The sequence below is a fragment of the Triturus cristatus genome, chromosome 11, assembly GCF_964204655.1.
Source record: "Triturus cristatus chromosome 11, aTriCri1.1, whole genome shotgun sequence".
Classification (NCBI taxonomy): domain Eukaryota; kingdom Metazoa; phylum Chordata; class Amphibia; order Caudata; family Salamandridae; genus Triturus; species Triturus cristatus.
The window spans coordinates 298,151,721-298,172,723 of record NC_140594.1 but is presented as its reverse complement, the minus strand read 5'-3'; the positions used below and the strand labels follow the sequence as shown (position 1 = coordinate 298,172,723).

Here is a 21,003-nt window from a genome sequence, read left to right as displayed (position 1 = left end):
GGAGAGCCAGCATGTACTTTCCAAATATCCATTTCCTTCAGAGTCTCCTGGTGTTCAGAGTGCTGTACCCTTGGAGCGCAAGCAGCTGACGTGACAATGTGTGGGTTCAAGAAGAGCAAAATAGCAGCTCCCTTAAAGGGACCAGCTCCATTTAGCAAAAAGAAAGAAACCCGGTTCTTCTTAGAAATCGTGCAGAACTAGTAATAACGACCCACAAAAAAGATTCCTGGATGACCCTATGCTTTGTTTATGGTTGTGTTGTGACTCCGGTTTCATCACGTGCTACTTTAAAAGGACACCGGAGTGTAGAAGTGCACTGAATGGCCTTGAATGAGTACAGACGTGACTCACCATGGGTCACTTGATGTGTGACAATACTTACAGGCATTGGCACACAACAATGTGACAATGTGTCGTAAAAGGCAGAATACACTAGAGCACTATTAAGATGATGACCACTTAATATAACAAGCCTGAAAGACAGCTGCGAGTGGTGTGTGCGCACGTACGCGATATAAGGAAACGAAAAAAGGGCGCGGACGCAAAAAGTAAGGCGAGAAAGAGACTAAAATTACAACATGGCCGGGACGTGTGGGCGAGGAGAGAGGTGCACGCGCGTGCTTGGGAGAGCAGCCTGCTCATTTTCAAGCACTGCACTCGTGCTTGCACCACCACAATCACGAGTGCAGCGCTTGAAAATGACCAGAGCGAAGGCTAAAGGCCCTCCTATGCAGTGCATGCGTGCTGCGTAGGCGAGACCTAAAAAAAAAAAGTGCATTGGCAAAATCAAAACTCTGCAGCCGCTATTGGACCCATTAGCTTTGCCAATGATGGTTGATTTTACAACGTTTATGCTTTAATTTTCATCTTGGTTCTTTTTTTGTGAATAAACTTGAGCATAAATATTTTTTAGGAGGATAATTCTGTGTTTATTAGATTATTCTCTTTAAGTCTTTGAAAATCATGGGAGGAAGATCTTCTCCTGAATTTAGAATATTATTTCATATGATGAGCGGTGGCAGCTCCCTAGTCAATAGGCAACTTGTTAGATATCCCAACTTGCCCGTGTCTCTGAATGTCTGGTCTAGTGGGATGAGTCCGTGTCATTCATGCCCAATCTGCTCCTTCAGTCAGCCTCACGGGCTAGCGGGAGACAGGAAGTCGTGAAAGGCAAGGTTTTCCATAACAGGAAATTGTTGGATAGATCACTTTTCCTTTCTTCTCTGTCGCTATATCCGTCTGCCCACACTTACACTACTTCCACAGTTGACTCGGATTGAGTCAGAGCCTTGCATGCTCACTGCAGTGGACCCTGGAGAGGCAATCCAAACATACAAAATTACACGAGTTTGGACAGTGGATCACAAAACATGCCCAACCCCCTCCTCGCAGAGCAGATCTACTGGGAAATCCGTGCACCTCTTCGGTGCCACACTTTCTCATTTGTCCAGGGCCTGCCATGGATACTCCCCACCCCCTTAAGGGATGCCTCACGCCACTTGTGCAAAACCAGAACCTGAGACCAGCACTGCAGCAGGTTGCTAATAAGCTTAGTAATTGGCAGATATGCACTGTATGTAAAACATATAAGACATAAGTACATAAAACTGAGTGTAAATGTTTACATTGTGTCTGTGTGTGTTTTTTCCTAAACCGTTCAAAAGATTTGACAAAGCCATTCGTATTGACTTGCCTGATGATTCCTTTTGGCCATAAAATAGGCAATACATCTAATATTTTGACTTTTCTTATTGTAGCTTTTGCCCAAATTTATCAGCTATCTCCACCAACCTGAAGTTGTCTCACAACGTCGCTGTATCCTTTTAAGAGTTTTCATTGGTCAATGGGAGTGGTGATGCATTGCCGGGACAGTGAGCAGGGAGACATTTCACCATTACAAAAACAGTCTGCTTTGTGGACGGGAAGAGCTTCCTCTGCCACCTATTGATTAGACCCCGTCTGCCTTAAACTGATGAAGTCTCTACAAGAGTTTGGGATTGTCTTTGATCCGGATATTAACCCATAAATGTGCAGGCAAACATATTATATAACTCTTTAAACATTATAGTAATAATTCTGTCAAGCTGTGATAATTGAAGCAGATGTTGAAGGAGAATTTGTTTGGTCTTTTCTTGATTTCCTACCTTCAGACATGCACTGTGTGACAATATTCCAGCCTTGGTATGTTTGATACTAGGCTCTGGGGATATGCTACAAATCTGGCATGGATCAGGTCCTTCAGGACCAACTTTAGAGAACCCTGTTCTAGACCCATGGTTGTAAATAGGAGGCAATGGTGGATGGGAGGATGTTCTAGCTCTACTGTGTGATGTTATCAAGGGGTGAAAGGATGCTTGATGTGTGTGATGGCATTTTATGAATCTAGGTCTGTGGCTTAAGATGCAAGACTTGAATTGACCAAACCATCCCATTTGGTGTCTAAGATCAGTCTTCTGAAAAAAAGATGCCAGATAACTGAAACAGGAAGCCATGACTGACAGCAGATGCCCTCGGGCTCCTTTGTATATAACTCAACTATGAGCAGCTGCTTCTGGATTGTAGAGGAACTGTAACCTGCCGTGAACCCTGCCCCTTCAGCTTACATGGCAAGTGAGGCTAGAGAGGGGTGGAGAGGAAGGGAGCAGGGGATAAAATGTTGACTCTGTTTATGGGTAGTGTATGTTGTGGATGCTCCTGCACGCTGGTGTGAAATGGTGTGGAAGATGATGTGTTTCAGGCAGGCACGTTTCCTGGCAGATTACAAAGAGAAAGGTTTGTAAAAACTCAAAAAACTGAATAAACTGCTGCAAAACTCACGTGGGCCAGATGGCCATTTGAGCACGTCTTCTTGCTGATTGCCACATAGCAACTTGAGTCACTTCTCTTTTGATGCAAGCTCAAAGCATATGTGGCCCTGTGAGAATCTCTAGAGATTATCACTTAACCCGTGGTGAGCAAAGGAATACTTTTTAGGTCTCGACTACATACAGCATTTAGCTACCACCTGTTGTGGACAGTACCACTACTTAAAGTGGGCTTTGGGCGAGCCCATTGCTTATCAATGGTTGGTTGGTTTTCTTGTCACTGTTCTTTATTTGCTTGTTATTCAATGTCTTTCCTTAATTTTCTTGTTTGTTCTTCCAGTATAGCATAGATTATTTACTTTGCTTTTGATTGGGTGGCTTGTACCCTTCCACTGCGCATATTGAGAGAGATACTTTTTTCCTTTGCCTTCAGCTCTCCAAGGGAGTGCATGTATTTTCTTATTCTCTCCCTAGTGTTCTGCTTTCCTCCTCACGCCCCCATGATTTTTGGTGATTAATATCATCCCCAGAAAACATTGCAAATTGAAAAGGTCTGTATTGGCAGCCGAAAGGCAAGACGTGGTGGCTTTACCAATGCTTGTTTAAAGTTTTTGTCATTAAAAACTACAGCATCCTGCCTTAAACCTGTGTGAGGGCTTACTTGATACTCATGTCTAATGGGCACCTCCTCTAACGTCTCCTTATTATGAGCACCAATGCCACCTTCAAATCTATCAATTGTTGCCTTTTTGTTGACTTACTTTTGGAGCCTACAATGTGGTTATCCATTTGTCGGGATTAAAATATCTCCGAAGTTGCCTCTATGTTTTAGGTTAGTTTGAAAAACATAGTTGTGCCACCAAGACTTTATACCATCTTTATTTTATTAATGCTGTGAACGAATGCCCGTTTCTTTAGCTTTCCTCCTACCCACTTATCCCCCGCCTGTATTTATTGCACACAAACTGACACTGACTAAAGGTTAAAAAAAAGGCTAAATCGTTTCGGCAGTATTTTCTTGGGCCAGTGTTTAAAAAAAAATACTACTCTTTGGTAACACTGATGAATGTTGTTGGCTAGGTAAGATGAGGGGACCACGTAGTAAAATCCTGTGCCAACCAATTAACCCACGATCGGGTGTTCACTTTATAGCTGAAAATAGTATTAAATTCCACAGGCTTCAGGAATCCTCAAAAAGTTATGTTGCACTTGCCACACTTCTGAGAACTTTGATCTTGCACCTTAAAACATACACAAGCACAAAGTAAGATTAATTGCTTGTCCACCTCTTCTCCTCCCCAAAATGTGGGGACAGCATATCATGTAGAAAATGTGCCAAGCTACATCTGGTGAGGCCAAGAATAACTGTGAGGCCCTTCCCCTGTGCCACCGCCCACTTATCTTTTTCATCCTCTCAATGCTTTCCCACCAGTCCATTTTTTCCTTGCAGCTATGATGGACAAGGAATTCTGACACTTGAGTAACCCTTAGCCTTATCTCTAAAGGTTTGTGCTCGAGGCCAGGGCTGAAAAAGTGTAGGCCCTTGACTTTTTTTTGACCAGATCCACTCCATTTGTGGGCTCTTCTGCTGACCTGTTCCTCTAGTTCTTACAACAACCAAGAGCGGCCCATATGTCCTTGTGAACTGGGTAATGCTAATTAAGCACAGACAATGTTCACAAGGAACTCCTTTTTAAAATCAATTGATTGATTACTGCTGCAATTAATGTCGCCTGCTAGCCTGAAGCAAAAAAATCAAATGTAGAATAGAGGTTTAGCTTAATAAAGCATCAACATATTGAAACAGTTTGAAACATTTATTAGCCCACTAGACAAAGGAAATGTTTTCGGTACTCACTTCAGCCAAAGTGAGATATTTATTCTTGCATAATAATTATTTAATACAAAAGTTTGATCCTGTCTGTGTATTTACATTATATACATTTGCATTTCAAAAGTGAATTGTGACCCCAGTGAAGCAACCATGACCAAAACCCATGAATATAAAAAGTGCTGTTGAAAAAAATGTAATGGTGGTTATTGGTAAAGAGAGGAGTCATTGGAGTGTTGGTACAAGCAAATTATTCAGAAACAACTATATGATTAGTTGATGGCTTCTTCTTATTAATAGCTGACGACGTTTCGACCCTCTCGTGTTATGTGGTCTCTTCAGGACAGGTGATTCTGGGGACAAGCTGTTAAATCCGGTTGCCTGAGTGATATTGCATCGAGTGTATTGCCAGCATTTTCCCTTGAGCGGACGAGATGCCACAATTAGGCTTCTAGCGAAGAGCGTAGTAACGGAGTTACTGCAGATCCAAGGTTTATTTTAGGAGTGTTACCCAATGAGGAATAATTTGCTTGTACCAATACTCCATTGGCTCCTCATTTTACCTATAACCACCATTACATTTTTTCAACTGCAACCTTTATACTTCACAGGTTTTGGTTATGGTTACTTCACTGGGGTCACAATTCAATTTCGAAATGCAAATGTATATAATGTAAATACACAGGCAGGATCAAACTTTGTATGCTTTCTTTGGTATTAAATCATTATTATGCAAGAATAAATATCTCACTTCAGCTGAAGTGAGTACCAAAAACATTTCCTTTACCTAGTGGGCTAATAAACGTTTCAAAAAGTTTCAATGTGCTGATGCGTTATTAAGCTAAAGCTCTATTCTACAATTGATTGTTTTGCTTCAGTCTAGCAGGCGACATTAATTGAGGCTGTAATCAATCAATTGATTTAAAAATGAGTTCCTTGTGAACATTTTCTGTGCTTAATTTGACCTGTTCCTCTAGAGCCCATTGTCTTCACCAGTAGATCTTACATAGAGGTGAGAGGGGATTGGGACAGGACATGTTTCTTCTTCCGGACCCGACATTTTCCAATACTCACATGGAACTGAGGTATTATTCACTGCAGGCCATCTTTTAGAACTTTCTTACATAAGGTGAGAGATGGCAACAATCATGTAAAACCTCATTTCTATTCTTGAGGCTAGCTAATTCATGCTCTACCTGTCTAGGGTCGTAGGTGAGACCCAATGAGGCGCAAAACCGACCTTCTTTAAAATATTTGCAAAGATACTTGGGGTAAAGTTAAATAACTGCTTAAGAGTTGTAATGTGCATGGATTGAGAAGTAGTCTTTATATTAGGTCTCGCCTAGCGCTGCTGCGCACATGCGCCTCTCGCTCGGCGAGATTTATTGTAAATGAGGAGTTTGAGAAAAGGGCTTGAAGCCCCGCGCCTTATTTCCATTGGCTGGCGTCACCGTTTATGTTAAACGTTGGCCTGCCATTGGAAATTAGGTGGTTGGGTTGCCTCCCTTTCGCTTTTTGTGCTGGCCCACCCGGACTGGCTTGCCTGCTTTGTGTCTGTTGCAAAGCACTTTCTTATCTTTATGGGGCCATGCGTTTCTAAACATATGGCCTTATAAAGACAAGAGATCCCCATGCTCCAGCTGCAGCGTGGTCCTCTTTCACTTTCGGGACCGCGCTTGTCATTCAAGGAAGACGGGGAGATTGCAACCTAAAAAGCCTTAACCTACAAACACCTCACGGCTGGATGGGAGTACGTTGAGCTGCGTTCGCATAGGGAAATCAAAGTGCTGAAATCCCTGCACAGTAGTAGGACTCTGACTTTAGCCCATTTTAATATCAACACTGGAACACATATGCCCAATGCTAATTTAAAGAGCGTGCAGGCTCTGTTTATGCTGAAGTAACGTCGGCTTGGGGGGTCAGCCTGCTCGCTCGCTGCTGCTAGTTGTCTGACACGGTGGAAGGTGGGGGTTGAGGTTGGTTTGAAGTGACTCAGAATCCCTGCATCTGTTTATTTACAACTTTATTGTAATGCACTTTCGTGACTGAAATTATGATCATTACTATCTACTTTACAGTGCAAAACAAAAGCCTATTTTCTCATATCCCTCTGTTGCCGCCCCCGCCCCAGAACCCCTCCCTCATCTAGCCCCCTGTTCACGCATTCACAATTTAAAAAAATCGAATCCCTTTGAACTTTATTAGAAGGCAAACTTTTACCAAAGTTTTTACAAAACACGTAACGCAAAAAAAAAAAAACATAATGCAACATTATGAATTTGCAGCACTTGATAGCTGCGTACATTTAGGGGAAGTTGTTCTGCTTGGTCAGTACACCCTTTCCTTCTCACACACTCTGAGCCCCACAGGCTTCCTCTGACCCTCCCATGCCAGTAGCTCCCTGCGCATCAGTAGAGAGACACACAGAGAGGGACCGCGGCAGCAAGGGCAAGCGCAGATGCATCCAGACTGCTGGATCACCCGGCAGCCCACCCTGATCCTGTGGGGTGTGAGGGCGCAGGAGGGAGAGGTGGGACCAGATAAGCCACAGAGAGTGCAGAGTACTAGGGATACCCCTGCTAAGAGCTGCAGGCAACGCTCTGTCCGCCTTAAACGGATACAGCCCAGTATCAAGGCCACTGGAGATGGGCCAGTGACGTAAGAGAGCGCCTCACACTTCCGCCTGGGACTACTCTCCCCACCCCCTCCAATTCTCTTCTAGTCAGAGGAGCTGCTAGTCCAGCTCCGGGGTACAGTTCTGCATTTAGGGTGACACCTAGAGCTGTTGCCCAGTTGTTTCATTTTAGACGTTGCTGGACTACAACTCCCAGAATGCACGGTTGGTTATATGAGAACTCAGCACTTGCGATCCCCAATGGCATGGAATTACCTGTCAATCTAAGTTAGGTGTTCAGTTTGAGATACTGTGCTTAAGAGCAGCTCCCTCATCTCTATGGTTGAATGAATGCTGCCCTTATCTACTTACTACATGCCAAGTACGACATACTAGCAGAGCACGCACAGGGCTCGCAGCAGGGCTTGGTGAAGGCTGATGCTGCTGGTTCCACGTTCATAACTATCTAGGACTGTCACCTGACACCATGGTGGTAGAACGCCAGTCCTGGATTTTCTTTTATTATGTTATTTACAGGGTGTGGTAAATGCCGCGCAACTCGTACTCATGCCCCAAGTGGTTGTGTGTTCAAGTTACCAGTTACAATTACACAAGACCACATTCACACAGGAACACAATGCCTTTTAGAAGGCTTGGGAGATTAGCTTATTTGCCCAGAATCACACATTGGTAAGCCAATGCCTTGACTCTAGCAACACCAGATTCTGCACGCGATCATCATGCGTGATTAATCAATTAATCGCAAGCGATAATCATGCGTGATTAATCAATCTCCCCATGGTCCTCCTGTTTACTAAAAACGAGGTGCTAAGGAACATTCACATGCTCTATAAGAAGGGACCATCCCGTTAAATCTGTTTCATGTTCTATCTACTCGCCATCTTTTGTTTCTAATATTCAGCCTTTTTCTGCTCTCCCATGTCCCCCTTCGAGATCCTCCTCTCCTTCCACATTCTGCCAGCACCTTTCTACCCAATAGTCGTCCACCACCACCACCACGTCCACTACCATGTCCACCACCACCACCACCACGTCCACCACCATGTCCACCACCACCACGTCCACCATCACCACCACATCCACCACCACCCCATCCACCACGTCATCCACCACCACGTCATCCACCACCATGTCCACCACCACCACCTCCACCACCACGTCCACCTCCACCACCACATCCACCTCCACCACCACATCCACCTCCACCACCACATCCACATCCACCACATCCTCCACCACATCCTCCACCACATCCTCCACCACGTCCTCCACCACCACGTCCTCCACCACCACGTCCTCCACCACCACGTCCTCCACCACCACGTCCTCCTCCACCACCACCACGTCCTCCACCACGTCCTCCACCACGTCCTCCACCACGTCCTCCACCACCACATCCACCACCACCACATCCACCATGTCCACCATCATGTCCACCACCATGTCCACCTCCACATCCTCCACCACCACATCCTCCACCACCACATCCACCACCACATCCACCACCACATCGACCACCACATCGACCACCACATCCTCCACCACCACATCCTCCACCACCACATCCTCCACCACATCCACCACCACCACGTCCTCCACCACATCCACCACCACGTCCACATCCACCACAACCACCACGTCCACCTCCACCACGTCCACATCCACCACCACGTCCACCACCACCACGTCCACCACCACGTCCACCACCACATCCACCACGTCCACCACCACATCCACCACGTCCACCACCACATCCACCACGTCCACCACCACGTCCTCCACCTCCACATCCACCTCCACCACATCCACCTCCACCACATCCACCTCCACCACATCCACCTCCACCACATCCACCTCCACCACCACATCCACTACCACCACATCCACCTCCACCATGTCCACCACCTCCACAACCGCCACGTCCTCCACCTCCACCATGTCCACCTCCAACACCACATCCACTACCACCACGTCCACATCCACCTACACATCCACCACCACGTCCACCACCACCACGTCCACGTCCACCACCACGTCCACCACCACGTCCACCACATCCTCCATCACCACATCCTCCATCACCACATCCTCCACCACCACATCCTCCACCACCACATCCACCACCACCACGTCCACCACCACGTCCACATCCACCACCACCACGTCCACATCCACCACCACCACGTCCACATCCACCACCACCACCTCCACATCCACCACCACCACCACCACGTCCACATCCACCACCACCACAACCACGTCCACATCAACCACCTCCACCACGTCCACCACGTCCACCTCCACCACGTCCACCTCCACCACGTCCACCTCCACCACGTCCACCTCCACCACGTCCACCTCCACCACGTCCACCTCCACCACGTCCACCTCCACCACGTCCACCTCCACCACGTCCACCTCCACCACGTCCACCACCACCACGTCCACCACCACCACGTCCACCACCACCACGTCCACCTCCACCACGTCCACCACCACCACGTCCACCACCACCACGTCCACCACCACGTCCACCACCACGTCCACCACCACGTCCACCACCACCACGTCCACCACCACCACGTCCACCACCACATCCACCACATCCACTTCCACTTCATCCACCTCCACCTCATCCACCTCCACCTCATCCACCTCCACCACATCCACCTCCACCACCACATCCACTACCACCACATCCACCTCCACGTCCACCTCCACCACGTCCACCTCCACCACGTCCACCTCCACCACGTCCACCTCCACCACGTCCACCTCCACCACGTCCACCTCCACCACGTCCACCACCACCACGTCCACCACCACCACGTCCACCACCACCACGTCCACCACCACCACGTCCACCACCACCACGTCCACCACCACGTCCACCACCACGTCCACCACCACCACGTCCACCACCACCACGTCCACCACCACCACGTCCACCACCACCACGTCCACCACGTCCACCACCACATCCACTTCCACTTCATCCACCTCCACCTCATCCACCTCCACCACCACATCCACTACCACCACATCCACCTCCATGTCCACCACCACCACGTCCACAACCGCCACGTCCTCCACCTCCACCATGTCCACCTCCACCACCACATCCACTACCACCACGTCCTCCACCTCCACCATGTCCACCTCCACCACCACATCCACTACCACCACGTCCACATCCACATCCACCTACACGTCCACCACCACATCCACCTCCACATTCACCACCCGTCCACCACGTCAACGTCCACCACGTCCACAACCGCCATGTCCTCCACCACCACCACATCCTCTACCGCCACCTCCACAACCGCCATCTCCACGTCCACCGCCTCCACGTCCACCGCCTCCACGTCCTCCACCACCTCCACGTCCACAACATCCACCACCTCCACGTCCACCACCTCCACGTCCACCACCTCCACGTCCACCACCTCCACATCCACCACCTCCACGTCCACCACCACCACCACCACGTCCACCACCACCAGGTGCAAGTAGAAGCGATGTTTGGCAAGGATTGTAGGGGGAGAGGACATGGGAGAGTTAGACGAATAGAACAAGCATTAAAAATGCAATAGGTCTCGCCTTTCATTAAGTTAAAGCCATTTGCTTTGCTATACAATACCATTAGCAAAGCAAATGGCTTTAACTTAATCAAAGGCGAGACCTATTGCATTTTCAATACTTGTTCCTAATTGGTGGCTGCCGATATTCTGCCATGGCTGCTCAAACGATGCATTGCATTGCTGCCAACTAGCCCTATGTCACAATAAAACTTCAATCAATCTTGGCTTTATAGTCCCAATCTCTTTGCTTTGTAGGATTTTCCACCCCTACCTATATTGGGACAAGTAAAATTCTAAGTCCTAGATTGCAATTTTATTTCTGAAGCACTAAAGCGCAGAATAAGCTTTCAAGTTGAGGAAAAAAGCAAGTTCAAAGAAAGCATTCTGGGAGATCGGTTGAAAGGAAATTCAGACAAGGAAGGTCTTCACTCCATAAGAGAATGAGAAAGCAGTTGTTCTTGTGCATTGGTAAACAATTCTATCTTATGGTGGCTAGGAAGGAGCATGGTCATGACAATCATACAACACTTGTTTGAGAGCGGAGCTCTCTAGATGGAGGATACAGGTTCATTGTGTCCTTCTATAAACAGTGGTTGACACCTATCCAGGGGTTTTGGTGCATGTGGCCAATATGTCAGTCTCATTGAATTGGTGTTCTGCATAACCTTTAGCTAGCTCATGGAGTCCACTTTGTTCAAAACTTGCAGAAAGTGCATTCCAGTAGGCCACCTTCTCTAATAATAAATTGTGAGCAGTAGTATCAAGGCGATCCTGGGAGAGGAACATATTGACCTTCTTAAACGGCTATAAGGAAAAGGAAGAGCATTTTTAGGGCATCTGTGGAGGAATGCTCACCTACAGATGACTTTAAGAATGGGTACCTCAAATTTTTTAATAGGTATATATTGGTGAAAGGCATTGTTGGTGGCAGGGCCCTAAAGTCCAAACATCCATTTGCAAACCAGGAAGTGCAGTTTGCATACTGACTGCTATGTGAAAAGATGCACAGTTTGTGATGGGACCTATGTATTAACATTATTGCAAACTGTCCATCTGCATGGGATTAAAAACAGGACGGTCGAATTAATGTTTATTAGTATAGTTTCACTTTGAGGCTGCTTGTGATAGGCTGTGAATTGCAGAGATGTTGCCTGGAAGTGACCTCCGTCCCTACATTTGCATTTCCAAAGCACATATTTTAAAGCATCCCCTGGCCATTGAAGGACAGGTGCTGCTTTAGCAAAATGTTTGCTGTTTGGGGTTGCAAAGGGAAGCAGAAGTAGGACAATGTTTGAGTACCTTCTCAGTAGAGACAGCCGAGTGGATTCAACTGGGGTGTCATTTCACTAAACTTCTGCACTGAAGAGCTCTGAAAAAGTTTCAAAGACTATCTGTCCTTGTAGCTGCACAAATTCTGATTGGTAGTGATAGGCCAAACTGTTGTGCTCCAGGTACAGGAGCTTCAGTGTCAGAAAACGTTTATAGGGTATATAGTCTTGATGTTTGTTACTGGGTGTTATAGCTTTACCACACAGCTTTTTGTTCTCTTATCAACATAAATAATAATAAACATGTTTTCATATAGCGCTTCATACTGCACTAAGCACCTCAAATAACTTGCTACCCTTGCCTTATTTATGGCACTCTATTTACCAAGCTTGAAAGGATAGAAGTCTGTTTTTCCACCACTCTAACTATTTGCCTGCAGATCACTACATTTGTCAATGGTGAACAATCAGCTCTCTCATCCACCTGGCCAACGACAGGCCTAGTTTCCAATTCTTTAGTCCATATTCATGGTGACTTCGAATATACTGATTCTAGTGCCACTCTCCCGCTCCCCCTGAGCCCTGTACTGCAGCTAGAATGAGGTTGCTCCAGCTGCCCCTCTCTCTGTCCCTATGTGATGGATTTGAATTTACTATTCATTAAAGCATAGAACATACCACTGGTGACTTCTTGGCACTGAGATACAGGCAACAAAATTCCTCAAGACAGACAGGTGGTCCTAACATCTATTCACAAAAGAAGGTGGTTTTGAGCCTTTTCCCAATTATACTGTCATGGGTAATCTTCGGCAACTTCAGGAGTATGTTGCTCCATAGTTCATAGTCCAAAAGAGCGACCTCTTCTCTTTGTTTAGATTGTCCATAGTAGTTAGAGATTTTCAAGATGTGAGGCTGTAACGGTGATGTACAGGCAGGCTCACGTTTGCAATACTGTAATGCTCCTTTTTGTCAACACTTACAAGGCACAGACATTTGAAGTACATGTGTTTCTCAGGGGAAACCTTGTACAGATTCCTTTGAACATCTCAGAATGTGTAAAATGTGCAGTGTGTTTCCATCAGATGAGAAAAATATTCCATTGTTGGCCTCATGTCTGTCCTTTTACTTGAAACATGCATTTTTATTCTTTTATGACTGTATTGTATTCTACTAAGATATACTCCGCTTTCCCAGTACCCCAGATTTGTTCACTTTGCTCTTCAACCAAACACCCTCTGCTCTCCTTGACCAAATTCTTCTCATGGTGTCACATTTCTTGCCTTTGGCAATGGTGCTCCTGATGTCTTTAGTGCTGTTGTGGCCTTCTCAGACCCCAGGACTGCTGGACTTGCAATTGGAGCGCTCTTTGGTAAGTTGATAGACATCCACAGGACTTGACTAAGCTACTGCAGCAAGGCATGAATATATCTTGGGATCAGAACATATCCACAGTATGAAGGACTTTGCTAGTCCCTTCTCACCCTACCTTCACCAACTGGAATGGGTAATAATGAATTCTGTTAGAGGTGGAATAAGTGAGTGCAGAAAGGGATAATAGCAGTTGTGAAAGGGGTTGAATAGGTCACAAGGTGGTAACAGAACTTCTTGTGTCACCACCCAGTGAGGCTCAAGCATGAAGATAGCCTCTTGGTTGTGGGATATTTGATGTTCTGAGTCCAGTGTTTGTAGAATTTTTAAAATTTGATTTGAGGTATTCTGGAGATTGGTATTTAAACTCGCATGACATTCTTGTGCCTGTAGGTGCCGGCGTGTTCGTGACCACTGTGGTGGCCGGTGGTATTGCCATAGTAAAACCTTTTACTGCAGCATCCAGGCCTTTTCTGAGAGACATCATATTCTACATCCTGGCTATTTTCCTGACATTCTTCCTTCTGTACCTCGGCCGGATCAAGCTAAGCGAGTCATTGGGTAAGGCTTTCAGAGTGTTCCAGAATACCAATACTGCCAGTCCACACTGCACCCTTTATCTAAACCTCTACAAACCAAGCTAACAGAAACTGAGATCTGCTAGAATCTGACTTCCAGTGTCTGACCAGCTATCTGCAGTCCATTAACTCCCATTTCTGTTTATCTGTGCCTTACATGTAAAACCCTGGGTTCATGTTTCCGAGTCTTCCGCATGCTGCCTGGTTGTTTCTTTTCTCTCTGCTGCCACCTCTGTCTGAATTTCTATGGGCCACATGTCCATATTCACCTGGACAGATGAATCCTCCATGCTCATCTTGATAAGGCAGCATTCTTAAACCATGCATAGTTTGACCTATCACAGTGCACAAAAAACAGGCATTTAAAATTGCATACTTAGTCCTTCTGCTCAAACACATTGCTGCTTGGATCACTACCCTCTCCCTTCTGTGGTGATGATGTGGAGAATCACTTACTCCACACATTTTACGTATGAGCATGCCTTACAAGGTCCTTTTCTGATCATTAATGCCCCCGTCTACGAACCTTTTCCTGTCTTATCAGTAATTGGTCAATGTGAGCCCTTCCTATTTTGTTAAAAATGCTTACACACTCAGAATGGTTTGTAATTCATTCAAAACCACATTGTGTGAGCACTGAGTTGGTCTCGGAGTGCTGGCTCTGCATAAGTGCCCTTCCTGATTCATAATTAAAGTCATTTAGTATCTTGCTCCTTCTTATGTTGATATGTTATATTAAATTCTTAACATGGCAATGTCGGTAAGCTTCTTAATGGCATGTAAGCTCAATAATTAATAGACATTTGCATCAGCTTATTGTGTTTATTTAATTACTCCTTGAGGGATTTCTTTCAGTACCAGTATTTATGGACGTTGCAGATACTCTTGTAGGTATTCTCACCATTAATGAGTCACCTTTAATGAGTCTGAGTTTGAGTCCTTTGTATTCCCAGCACTTGAAGGTTGTGCATAGCCCCTTAAATTTCTCTTTGATAAGGGCCAAGCATGTGACCTCTCTTTATTAAGCGTCTTATGTACAGCATCCATCTAATCCATCATAACCATGTTTTTGTAGGAACCATTCTATTAACAGGTTGCATTGGACCATTACCTGGTCTGTTACAGGTAGCTTTCGATGAAGGCCTCTGGGTGCATACAGTGCCCCTATAATACATGCATCTCTGCTCCATCCCTAGGTTACCTCGGCCTCTACATCTTCTATGTCTTTTTGGTTGTTATCTCAACTTGGATCTACAAAAAGAGGCAGAGCCAAGGACTGTCCACTAGCGTTCAAGGAGAATCTGGTAAGTGTAGGAGGTGTCAACGTTGTAGTTTTAATTTCCAGATACTCTGGCCCAGATAATGGAGCCCCAAATGCCATAATCCAGCACCAAACCTGGTAAGTAAGGTGGTTCATGTTGGACCTTTGCACATCAAACCAAATTAGTTACAATGTTATGGATCCGTGATTAAAGAAAACAAACAAGATAGCCAACTAAAGTCACCTCAGTTCACACACAAAACAGTGCAGAATCTCAGAGTGCCTTGGTCTACACATAATGCCAGGGGGAATATGACCCATTACAGCGCGTATTAATACCACGCTTGCCATTACAATGCGAGTATTACTACGCATTGCAATTACGACATGCCATTACATCGCATACTTTTACCACACAGATGCTTTTACTATGCATACCATTACAACGCAAAGGCATGCATGGTAAAGGTATACTCATGGTAAAAGTATGCAATGTAAGTGACACTACTCTGCCCTAAACCCTAATTTAGTACCCCTATACGACCCTCCCTAACCCCCAGTACTCTCCCTACATTAAGACTACCCAACACGACCCACTGACACTACCCTAAACCCAACAACACTACCCTGTACTACACACACACCACGGCACTACCCCCAGTACTCTCCCTACATTAAGACTACCGGGCACGACCGCCTGACACTACCCTAAACTCATATTGAAAAAAGAGGGAGATACCCTGATTCTAAGAAAAGAGACTGCGTAGCACTGTAGAAAAAACTAAAGTCCCTAATCAAAAGTTAAAACTTTAAAATTTTGGACAACAATGCTCCATGAATAAGATCAAGACTCAATATGGATCATGTGCTGAAAAAGCCTACAGAATGCAGCGAGACTATACATCAAGTTTCATTCAACATACAAGTATGCAGTAAATATCAATAAGGTATATTGAGGAAATGATTAATATATAAATGTAGGATATATTTTATCATAAAAGAAATTTTATTTTACATTTCATACATGATTAAAAACATCTCATCCGTGAGGTTACAATAGATTTCTATAAGTGCACTGTAAAATAAATAACAGGAAAACTCAAAACAGTCGACGCAGCGTTTCGGTGAGACGTAACTCCTTAACCTTCTTCAGGACAGAGTTTTCAAAAAAAGTCTAAATAGCAGAAAACATTTTATTTAGACACAGATATATACCTTAAAAGCCAGTGACAGAAAAATATACCAAGCTTCTACATTGCAGCGCTATATAGGAGCAAATGCATACTGAAAAGATATGGGCTGATCCTCTAATTTAAATTAATGATAAAATAGATAACTATAAATTTAACAACACATGATCCATAAAGTAAGGGGGTAAAAAAATACTGCTGGGACTCGCCTATTCAGAATTCATAGAGATCAAGTCTTTTCATAAAATTAAGACACTTGATTGTAATGGAAGGCGGAAGCTCATCCAAAAGAAAGGGATGACCTAAAATAAATGAAAGGCGGTATTCAGGTAAAAAATATACTCTCATGGTTGACTTACTTTATCCTTAAATGTGAACTATGACCTACCTCTAAGTTAGTACATCATCCTTTGTAGTAGTCCGTTAGGGCCACCGGAAATATGAATGCATTTCAAAGTTGCTTAAAAATATAAACCTAAATATTAAAAGAAAAAATTATCAGTCAGCTTATTCCAATGATGACATTTATACCCAAACGGTACAGATACAAGGATTTTATTGGCTTACCGATTGGAAACTGAATTGTGCATAGCCAAAAATGTACCATCACTTTCAGCTTTACTTTTGAGACATCAGCGTGTTACACATTGACGATACTCTAGTTTAAAAAATACAAAGCGCATGATAGTATGTTTTTTTAGCGATAAACGCGAAAAACATTTTGTGCTAGTTTGATAGAATATAACATTCAATTACCTTGTCCAGACGGTTAGAATTCGTACTGGAACATTTAAAATAAAATCTGCAATGTCAAAAGGGCTATGATGTTAATCAAAGAATTTCAATGGTAGCTAAATTGTACATTAGTTATAACTACCTAGAGAGTGCTATCGTTCTCGTAGTAATATATCGTCTATACGGGGCAAGTAACAATAAAGTTTAGTATATATCTTTATCTAGCGATCACCAGATTTCGGAATGTGTATCGTAATACAATTTACTAAATAAGGGAAGATGTTGTATGCCACCTATTTAAGTTGCAAGAATACTGGCAGTTTGAATGTTTATGCCTCCTGTCCAGATTGCACAGGTACTGGCAGTTTTAGTTTATTAGGTGGAAACATGACATAAAATAAAGTTAATCAACGTGCCGAAACTAAACGCTGTGTCAGTCGAACTCGAAAATAGTCGCTCCGTCTCTAAAGACGTGTCAAGTTGATAGTTACAAAAATCGACACTATTGTTCTGCCACCTTATGGAGTAACAATTTTAAAAATGGCAACGCTTTATGCTAGGCTACTTTGTAAATTGATGAACGCTCTTATCCTTAAGCGTATAAAACCACATAAAGGGATTTGAACGCGTTATAACTTGGCGTCTTTTTTTAAAAAAAACTGCACTATATTGTTACAAAAAGTAACTTTGTGTACTCGGGCCAGATGATGAGGGCATTTTGGATGCACCACTGATCAATAGTTCAATGCACCTTAAAATGTCATGGAACCTTTTTAATCCCCTTGAAACTGATAGTCTGGTGACTTTGAATGTTTCCCTTGCTGGATGGTAAGAGGCTACAGGTTATCTTCGGATGCTGTAGGACCTTTAAGTGCCTCATTTCAAATGGTGCTGAAGCATTGTATGGTCCTCAAGTCAGATGGCTAAGAGTTTGTGGGTTCAGATGGTGTACGAGCTTTGGTAAGGCTCTGGTCAAATGGCCTGGAATGTTTAACTGGATATAAGGTAATAGGGAGCAGCACCTAGACATGCCATAAAATCGTGTGGGAACTTAAATGAGTCTTGGCTCACGTGGCATAAGACATCCTCAGCACTGTGAACTAGTGAGTGTTGAAAGTTTGGAACTTTGAATGGGCCTTATTTCAGATGTTGAGGGACCTCTGGGTGTGCTTTGAATATCATGGTGCTATACCGCTGTATGTTTCTCTGGTAAGATGGGGAAGGGGTGATGGTGAGGAAGCCAACATTGGCCTTGAGATTAGATGATGATGAAGTTTTTGAAACACCCTTGTTCCTTTGTGAGACCTTTGGACCCTGATGGGGTCTGATGCTTGGGAATTCCAGATGCTACTTCGGTTATATGTAAAGTCCCTTTGAGTGCAGCTAAAATAAATGATACGAGAGCACTAGAAAAAAATTCCCAGACAGAACTACATTCAAAGGCAGTATTAGGCCAAAGCTTACAACAGTGCGAAAGTGATGATGTATCTCTTCAGATAAGTAATTTGATGGCCTCAACATCTCCTCCTGTCTACACACACCCTGCATGTATTCCTTTGTTTGCCCACAAAGTCAAGTCTCTGCCCTCTGCCTCCATGTCTTCTCTCATCTTTGGCTTCTGTGTGTCACAATTCATTTAATCTTGGCTCATCCTACTGTATGATTACTTTTCAGACCTCCTATCTGACATTGAGGAGACACCATCTACTCTTGGCAGTATCTCGGATAATGGTAAGTATGCCTCAGTATCACCCCAAGGCATGGTCATCTGCACCCCAAGACAGAAAGGAGGAGACTATTGGAATCAAGGCACAAAGCATAGCACAGAGACCTTGCAAAATTTCTGATAGGTTTTTGCATTTTATTTAAACAAGGGATACACCGTAATTTCCAGTAGTGTTCTTTGATGAAACTGCCCCTGCTCCATCCTTCAATATGGCTCAATAGCATTTTACCAACTGCAGATCTTAAAACTTAAGTGCTGCCTTCTTCTCTTTTCTTCCCCTTGCCATTATTTTATGTGGCCCACAGAGAGAGAATGTGTTACTTTAGTGTAGCATAATCTAAACGAATCTAGAAAATGTAACTTTCATCTGGTATGAAAGAAACTGTAGATATTGTTAAATTTCACTCAGGCTAATAAAACATTAAAGTTATTTTTCCAATTATTACTTCAAAATAGCACCTTTGAGAAAAAAAACTCCTCACTAGATTGTTCATATGTTTTTTTAAATTCCCTTGGGAGGTTGCTATATCGATTCCTTTAGCATTGTTTAACTCTTTAAACAAACTAGCTGAATAATATTTAAAAAACAACACGTTAAGTGCCCCTCCGTAATTCATTGTGTAAATGCTTCACTTGTTATAGTTGAAGACCTGGTTCATGGATTGAAAGGCAAATAGGAAGCCACTTTTTCCAGTTATAACAATTCTAATCATGGATATCGGTTAAACCTAGTTATGTATAAATTGACACTTCATTGGAGTTAGGAGGGACTCCCAGAGAGATCCCTAAAACCTTTCTTCTGTTGCTGACAAGGAGAGCCGTTTGTCCGGGTTTTAGCACCAAACAGGAACTGTGGCATAACATTTCATCTATATGCTCAAATTATAGATTTGGGAAACATCCCTCTATAAATTGCTTCTTGTTTACGTAGAGTCCCCTGTGAGCTGGAAGCAGATGTCATTGGTTTTCCATTCCAGACGTGCAATTCTACTAGGTGACTCATCGTTTTTACATCCATATTTTTGGCATGACAATCCGAGAAAATACAAGTTTGTTCTTGCCTCTGGCAAATATCATAGTCATGAGTTTTGTTTCATTCAGGTTCATTTTTAGAAGGTTAATCGTTCGATTTACCAGGAAAGCATCAAATTTGAACTTGCAGACCACTGGTGTTTTTTGAAGATAGAACGACATCCCCCAAGTAATGTGGGGAGAAGCCTCAAGTTCACCCACTTTTGGAAGAAAAGCATCATCCCAATGCAAAGTAACACATTTGTTATAAAAGAGGGTGTCCAACATAACACCCTTTTCAGGTCTGGGTTGTGACAGCAGAGCTGTTTAGTAGACCTATTGTTAACTATATACAAAAGGAATGTGCTTTGGGTCCATTCCTTTTAATCACTGGCTTTCTTCGACCAGCTGGCTTGAGCCATTGACTTGAGACTTTGTCAATCATGTCTGGGCTCAGCTCAGTATTCTTTCCTCACCTAATATTGTTTGTTACTAGAGTGCTTTTATTGACCTACATTAGGGACTACATTACAACTATAGCCCTTTATTCTGCTGCTGATGGCCCCCTTTCGTGTGACTTGCTCTAAAGATATAACTGTGCATGGGTTGGCACATTAAACCCAGTCCTGTTGAATTTATCAATGCTTGTTTAAATGGATTTATATTCTTACTGCTGTGATTAAATCACCTCTCTCCTCCTGTCATATGTCCACAGGCAGACCGTTTCATGGTCTTCAACAAAGCAATCAGTGGCCTTAGGTTACTTGGCCTGTTCTGCAAAATGCCCTGCTGCTTTTTATGTCAGCCATTGAAGGGATCTATGACCCCTACATAGTTGGACCCCTTTTGATATCCATACCTTTATGTGGCCACAAACTAAAATCTGCCCATTTATAAAGTGTTTTTATTTTTCAAAATCCAGCTAAAGGCACTGAAATAATGTTACATTTCAATGCTCTGCGCGTTATGAAGCAAGTCTTAATCCACCTGTGAGCATGTGGCTAAAACATAT

At 44.0% G+C, this 21,003-nt stretch overlaps 1 protein-coding gene across 3 annotated transcripts in view; it reads left to right on the top strand.

Moving 5' to 3' along the window:
• Positions 1–21,003, top strand: part of SLC8B1 (solute carrier family 8 member B1) — a 244,809-nt gene that overhangs the window by 170,778 nt on the left and 53,028 nt on the right. For all 3 annotated transcript variants that reach the window (XM_085636233.1, XM_085636231.1, XM_085636232.1), the window contains 5 exons: positions 1,758–1,816; positions 13,387–13,491; positions 13,884–14,051; positions 15,265–15,372; positions 18,929–18,985. In XM_085636233.1, coding sequence (XP_085492359.1) covers positions 1,758–1,816; positions 13,387–13,491; positions 13,884–14,051; positions 15,265–15,372; positions 18,929–18,985 — 497 coding nt within the window. The remainder of the gene's footprint in view (positions 1–1,757; positions 1,817–13,386; positions 13,492–13,883; positions 14,052–15,264; positions 15,373–18,928; positions 18,986–21,003) is intronic.